Source organism: Phalaenopsis equestris, unplaced genomic scaffold, assembly GCF_001263595.1.
Source record: "Phalaenopsis equestris unplaced genomic scaffold, ASM126359v1 Scaffold000016, whole genome shotgun sequence".
Classification (NCBI taxonomy): Eukaryota; Viridiplantae; Streptophyta; class Magnoliopsida; order Asparagales; family Orchidaceae; genus Phalaenopsis; species Phalaenopsis equestris.
The window spans coordinates 491,254-499,376 of record NW_018164458.1 but is presented as its reverse complement, the minus strand read 5'-3'; the positions used below and the strand labels follow the sequence as shown (position 1 = coordinate 499,376).

The following is an 8,123-nucleotide window of genomic DNA, read 5'->3' as shown; positions in this document are numbered from 1 at the left end:
TATATATATATAGTGTGAGCCTTAGGTGGCAAGTTAGTTGGCAGCTGCAGTTGTAAGTCCCCTACAACCCGGGTTCGATCCCCCTCGGGGATTGTAGCAGTTATCTTATGGGTTGGTCTAGAAGCAAGTTCCCCGAATAGTTTGGCAAATGAGGTTGGCCGGGGGCTCGTATGATAGCCTCTGACCATTCTGTGACGAGATGGTTGCGATGATATTTTATTCTCATAATATAGCTGGTAAATTTTACCCAATCAATAATAAGAGTGATAGAGAGAAAAAAATGAGTGAATTTCTTCTTAATTTTCTATTTTACATTTATCTATTGAGAAATTTACGAGTGTTTATTGCGTACGGAGAGCTGCGTGCGCTCTCCGATCACAGCCGCACATCATGCAAAGGCTGTATGACAGATGTGCGACTGTGATTGGAGAGCGCAAGCAGCTTTGCGTGCTCTCTCCGCATGCAATAATTTTTCAAAATTTACACGTATACACAATTCTTATGTATTTACATATTTAACACCTGAAGGTTGTTATATACACTAGTAACATTTGGGTGTCATAAACCCGTGCTGTGCATGAAAATATGTATTTCGCTTTTAAAAAATCAACAATAATGGTATTTTTGCTGCGATGCTAAACTTTAGGTGTTAGAAACATAAATATAAAAATTTAGGTGTTAGAAATGTAAATACCTAAGAATAAAGTGGTCTGTATGTATATGCTCCTTATCTTTTCATACCTGTGGTGACATTGGGCAGGCATATATTCTTTTAGTGGCCTTCATCAATCTGTAGTGATTGTCACATGAACTTTTTTAATATTGTTTTCAACTGATGAAGAAAAATTTATGCTAAATTGTACTATATGAATTTTGCAATTTTTTTTTTTAATTTATATTTTAAGCAATATGTTGTATAATCCAGCAATAAAAGCTACTTTATTTTTCTCAAAATGTAAATTTTATAATTACAAAATTCTTTTAATTAAATTTGAATCAAACATTTTAGTCTTAAATTTATTATAATAACCTTTTTATCTTTTTAGAACTTTATGAACATACCACAATTTTTGCATTTAGACATTTAGCACCAATAATTTCATATATTTATGCAAGAAATATGTATTTCACTTTTAAGAAGTTGATGATGGTATATTTATATGATGTTAAGAGTTTGGGGGCTAAGTATTTAAATATGAAAATTAGGATGTGTAATTACCTAGGAATCATTTGGTATTTATGTAAATGCCCATTTTTTTTCAAGTAATGCATTTCTAAATTTTCGCGAAAAAAATTCTAACCTTCATTTATCCTAATGAAGCTCTATAATTTTCATAGTTTTAAAAATCAGATTGGACTGACGAGTTCGGTCATTCAATTGGTTTGATTCAAGCTCAAAAGTGTTTCTATGTAGAATTGTGATTGTACTGATCAAAATCATGGTTGAACCGGAGAACCTATTAGGTTTTTAATGAACTGACATATTCAAATATTATTCAATTTTGTTCTTTTATTTTAATCGAATGATCAGAAATAAGATATTTGAATTAAATATAGTGAAAATAATATGACTTCAAATTTTTATTTAGAATGTTATTCGAGATTTTTAATAGTATTGAACTAAATTAAAATATTATTTATTGAATCAATAAAAAATTATATTAATGTCTTTTTTTCTCTTATCTAATAATTTAAATATTTGTTACATGATCCTGTTCAGCACAGGTTGAACCACTAAATTTTGAACATTTACTTCTTTCAATTGGACGTCAGGTTCGATTTTCATAACTTTGCAAATTTTGTTACAAATTACATATAATTTATCCTTGATACAAATTAAATATCATTGTATGGATTTAATTATTATATGTGGGGCATCTCCCACATTAGTTTATATGAACATATATTTATATATGAATTTATTCTAATTAAATTTTAGCAAGAAAATGTATTAAATGAAACCTGAATGAGAAGTAAAATCAAATTTTTTAACATAAATAAAATGAACTACTAATCAAAAAGCATTAAATTACAAAGCATGAGAAAACTAATTGAATTTTTAATTTTAACCTATAAGAACGTGCAAGCTAATCCATGGGTTTATAAACATGATTAAAATAGATTTTAGAACATATTAAGACTCTAAATGATGGCTTATTATATAATTGCTCAAAACTATTATTTAAAATTACGATTAATTTTTAATAATATTATAGATATTTATTCATTTTATATATTCATAATTTATTTACAATATATTCATAAAAATAAGTTCATATTTTGAATTGCTAAATTTAAAATTTTATATTTAAATATGATTAAAATAGATTTTAGATTATATTAAGACTCTAAATGATGGGTTATTATATAATTACTCAAAACTACTATTTAAAATTACGACTAAATTTTAATAAAATTATAGATATTTATTCATTTTATATTTTCATAATTTATTTACAATATATTCATAAAAATAACTTCATATTTTGAATTGCTAAATTTAAAATTTTATATGTGAAACGCTGAATTTGTTTCTTCAAAAAAAAAAAGAGTTTACTATTTAAATCACAAGTAGATGTTAATAGCAAATGAATAGTTGATTTATTTTTATTTTTAAATTTTAATTTTTGGAAGTTAATTTAGAAATCATATAATATGATGAAAATCATAATTTTGCTTTTTTTAGCATTTATTTTTTATTTAAAAAGTTAAAAATAATAATAATAACTCCTACAAATTCATAAAAATTTTCAACTCAATTGATGCCCGCATATTCCTTATATTTTTCTAAGGAAATGTAATTTATATTGCATTTATTTTGTTCATACTTATAAATCATAACTAATTAGTTGCAATAATACATGAAATAACTTTTTAATTTAATTTCTTAAATAATAAAATTTATTTGTTAATTAGTAATGGGCTTTACATTAAATTTGTATACATTTGCATGTTAACAATCAATTCTTTATATTTCTTTGTATAGACTAATCGTTAGCTTGCATGAAAAAAAAAAAAGCATTAACATCAACTTATCTAAATTGAAATACATCTTTTGTGTGTGTGTGTGTGTGTGTATATATATATATTGCGTTTGATATATAGATACATATAAAATTTAGTGGTATGATACAAATCCCCTAAAGTTTAAATACACTTATAATGCGTTAAAATATTGAATGAGTACATAGTTAAGTGCAACAAGTGAAATAAATATATGATATACTCATTTATTGTGAGATAATTAAATATCATAACTTTTTAAAGTCTTATGCATATATGAATAAGATTGAGCATTGACATGTTTGTTATTAATTATCTTAAGCTATTTATCTGTTATTTAGCAAAAAAAAAAAAAATCTCTTAAAATCTCATAAAAATATTCTTTTCATATTTATTTTATTATATGTTAATTAGTTTTTAAATCTCATTACAATATTTTTTTATATTAAATATTTTAAAATTTAATAATATTATCAAAAGTATAAGCAAAAATATAAATGGATGGATTAAAATTTAGTTTTAAATTAAGATTGTTAAAATATTTAAAAAAAAACCTTGATCGATGGATAAAAAAAATAAGTTTTGTCGTCTATAGACATTACAATATTTTTTAGTGAATTAATGTTAATGAGTAACAATAATTAATGTAATCATTAGCATTAAAGCTCAACTTGGATTTGACTAGAGAAAAACCAATGAATAAATTTAAAGAAGATTCACATACATGCAAAGTTTAGAGGTTATATGAAAATTTTGAGCATTTAAAAATAATAAAATAAAAGCAAAGTTTAAAGGTTAGATAGGAAAATACAAAGGAAGTAGTTGGTATGTACGTAAAACACCAGAGTGTTGTGCATGCAAATGCGAAAGTTTAGGTTTGAGAAATATGTGAACACGAGGATTGTGCGCTAAGTATATAAATTTCTCATAAATTCATGTAAGATTCACATGCATTCCACTCAATTCTTATGTATTTAGATATTGAACATAAGAACTTACATTTTTACTTATATAGGTGTATTTAACTTTTTATGTGTTAACATGGTGATATTCTTCACGTTATTTGATTTTGATATTATAAATATAAAAAGAAAAATGTTAATGTTAGATATATAAATACATAAGAGTTGTATGATATGTATGTAAATGCCGTTAAATTTAAATAATTTTTAAACATAAGGGGCACATTTTATTAAAGAACTCCTAACTTAAATTTAAATAGAATCAATCTTAAATCATTAAATTACTTTGAAATCATCTAATTTAATTAATTATTTATATTTTAAACCCTCTAATTGTTTTCAAGATAAAACCGTTCGACCCCTTAGTTTACAGCAATAAGCTACCACACAGTGCGTAAACAAACATGTAGGTGGCATTATCGTAATTCCACGAAAACCCATTGACCTTTAAACCAGTACGGCAGTACCTCAACGGTCGCCCCAAGCTCGGTTGACCGGCGGAAACCCTGACCCGGCGACGGGCTTGGTGTGGCCACCGTCCCGGCCATCATCAGCGCACTTACCGAGGGTGACCACATCCATGTCGAGGCTGCGCATGGGCTGGAATTCCTCGACTTCTTCGCAGGTGAAGTCAACTCCGAGGAAATCGCGGGTCAGTCGGTCAATATTTTGACTCGCTGCAAAGTCAATGCCACTATCGATATGCGGCTGTGGGGTGGCGGCGGAGGAGGGGTGAAGGTGGTGAGCGGAAAGGTAAGGGTTGACGAAGGGTTGAAATGGGTCGCCGGGGTTTTGGTCAAAGGAGGAGGTTGTGGGGTGAGGGTTAGGGTTAGGGTTAGGGTTTGGAAGAAAAGCAAAAATGTTAGGGTTAGGGTTGTAAAATGGATTCCAGTTGTTGGGGAAGGAAGGAAATGGGGGGTTGGGGAGGAGAGAAGGGGTGGGGGCATTAATAATGGCTGCGGGGTTGGAGTTTGCAACAAGCTTCGCACTTTCTGCTGCGAGGGCATCACAGAAGGCTCTGTGTGTGATGAAGCTGTCCTTCCTGCATGAAAAACTTGAATTGTTTAATGGCATATCTATTGTAAAAATTTCCATTTTTTTTTAATCATTTCATAAAAATCTCGTTTGATTCATACAAGTCTATTTTATTAAACAATTCATAATCTATGGAGCTGTGATGCTAACACTACCAGTGCATTGCTTATTTCTTTTATGAGTGATTTGGCAAACATGTCAGGAGTTTTTTTCAAGACTTTCTTCGTCTACAATATTGGGATTTATGTCTGTGTTGTATTTAAAGATAATTTGTGTATATAGAAAGCATGATAGCAAATTTATTGAATGTGTTGTTTTTTTTAGTTGTAAGCATTACACTCTCAACATATATATTTTAACCTTTTGGAGCCTTTCTAACTAATTAATATTTTTTTATATTTTGTGTTTAGTGTGTTTCCTATATGTGTAACTAGTGTTTTGCAACATCTTGGGGCTCCATGAGGCTTGCTAAAGGACAATAATTTAATCTCCTATCATTTTTCTGTATTTTTTTTCCTTAACTTGCTATGATTGTATTTTCTTTATATTTTTGTTGAAATACTGAATGCTTTTCTCTCACCTGGCATAGATATGTTGGCAGCTTGAAAGTGCCTTGAATTATTGCATTTTGATTCATATATATATATATATATATATATATAGAGAGAGAGAGAGAGAGAGAGAGAGAGAGAGAGAGAGAGAGAGAGAAATGATTACAAAATTTGGCATGCATGTGTGAGGAAATTTTTCTAAAAGATTAAATACTCTTCATTTGAATTTTAAAGAACAAGAGCATATAGTATCAACTCATCATATATCTATCTTTATTTTTTCTTTCTTTTGAAATTTTATATATTAGTATGCTCTTCTTCTTAGATGCGATTACGTCGCAATGAAAAAGTTATAGGTAAATTGTAATTAATTTAGAGAGTGCAAGGCATTACACATTGTCCTATCCATAAAAAATAGAGTAATTAAACCTTATCTTAATTAAAATATAAAAAATAGGAGTCGTTCAAACGGAGCATGAAACTGTTTTATACATATAAAATCAAACACCAAGAAAGATATAATCATAATTAAATATATAATACATTGAAACACATTTTCTAATTTATTTTGTTAAAGCATAACTCAGAAAGCAAGGTTGCTAAAAACAAAGTGTTTGGTAAGAATATTAAATGAATTCCATTGATGATATTAATGTAAAGGAAGTGATGCAGTGGAAGAAAGCGAAAAGAGGTTTAGCCAAAGGGAACCATAAATGGAGAACGGTCCAGACTATAAATGCAAAGAAGAGTTGGCATGCACAGTAGATAGAGTTTTTAGAGGAGGGAGGGCCCAATGGTAGATGGCTGCTTGGGTATTTTCATGTCAGTCTGTACATTATAGTTCAGACATGGATATATTGCATAAGAAACCATTCTATTTCATGACATATCTGATTTATTCACTTCTACTTGATAAAAGGTAAATGAACTTCAGTTTCTATCTGAAATATTAATATATAGTTCCCAGCTGTAAAGTTGCTAATATACCATGTAATGATGTATTGGAGATAAATTTCATTATTGGCGGTGTTTAGTAGCATATTATTTGAAGGATTTAACATTGGATTTAACTTGAATCCAGCCAAACTCCCAAAAAAATAAAAATTAAATTCAAAGCTTTATTAAATCAAACCTTTTTGCATTCTGAGTTTTTCTTACCGCATTCCATCACTTTTACAACGTAAATCTGGATTTAATAAATCTGATTGCAAGGTAGATTTATTTCGTCATTGCTCACAAGGGTGGATCCTGCCTCTTTTTTAATAGAGGTCAATTGCTCCCCTAGACCCAGCATGAAAAGGTGTTGGGCAAGGAAAGATAAATCAATATTTTAAGAATGACAAAACTAATATTTTCTGAGGAGTAAAGAATAAATTGCCCTCTCATATAAGTAAAATTTTGAATTTAAGGGGGAGTAGCCCTACGTGTGTTTGTCCCTGCTATCAAGCTCTTTCGTCACATAATGCATTTGATAAATCCTATTTAACGTAAACTAAGGTGCACTTAAACACTCCTTAGGAGGCTTTACATATATACAACCTAATTCCTATGTATATAGGTATTTAACACCTAAACTTCAAAATATATAAGCATATATCTCACTTTGCCTTTGCATGCAAAAGGATAAAATAAATTGTACCAAAAAATAAAAACCTCTATATGAGAAAGTTGTACATCCCTATTTAAAAATTAAAATGGTGGTATTTTTTATGTGATATACCGTTTCGATGTTAGATTAGTAAGAACACAAAAAAATTTGATGATATGTATGTAAATGTCCCTTAATTTTAATTCACATAAAAAAACATAACTTGAAGTATAAAACTTACATACTCAAATGAGAGAAGTCCAATATATTCTAGTTTTATCAAATTAAAGTTAAAAAAAAATTAAAAGAAGTAGTTTTAATATATTTTCTCCCCTTCAAATTACTGCTTCAAAACACACATGTAAGTACCAATAGATAACGAGCACAGCAGAGGCTTATCTATCTTCTTCTGATATAAAAATCATTGCTTGGTTCTCTTGGTCACAATCATTTGCAGGCTGACACAACTATTTTACATTAATGTCCGTATTGTGTAGCTATGACCGAATGTCAGTCCAATCAAATCAAGTCTCTTATATAAAATTTAAAAATTTATATATAACTTCGTCATTTTTACTCTATAATGGACCCCAAAGCATTAATGGAAGCCTCAATGCATCAGCCATGCTATACTATAAATAGATATTTTAAATCTCAGACACTTAATAATATGCTTTCATGTAAAAGCTGCAAAACCTCTGATTGAGTTAATCAAACCCTTAGAAGTTTTCAATAACAATCTTCCACGCATTAATAACTAAACTAATTACCAGCAATTATAGTTAATTTAATTGTTATAGATTAAAAAAACAGGAATGCATCCATAAAGAAGTGAACTTTAAATTAGTAACAAAAAACAGTAAAGAGTTAATGAATTACATCAACGAATCAATCATGAAACTGTAGATCAGACATATATTGAATCAACAAATAGTTATACATGCACGTACTTTCAAATGAAATACAGTTTAAAAATCAGAGAGA

The 8,123-nt window shown here is 28.7% G+C and overlaps 2 protein-coding genes across 2 annotated transcripts in view; both read right to left on the bottom strand.

Moving 5' to 3' along the window:
* Window positions 1-8,123, bottom strand: part of LOC110018355 (protease 2) — a 176,673-nt gene that overhangs the window by 155,407 nt on the left and 13,143 nt on the right. The gene's annotated exons all lie outside the window — the stretch shown is intronic.
* Window positions 4,297-8,123, bottom strand: part of LOC110018356 (protein indeterminate-domain 7-like) — a 20,354-nt gene continuing 16,527 nt past the window's right edge. The window contains exon 3 of the mRNA XM_020715644.1: window positions 4,297-5,007. Within this exon, the coding sequence (XP_020571303.1) occupies window positions 4,434-5,007 (574 nt within the window). The 3' untranslated portion in view covers window positions 4,297-4,433. The remainder of the gene's footprint in view (window positions 5,008-8,123) is intronic.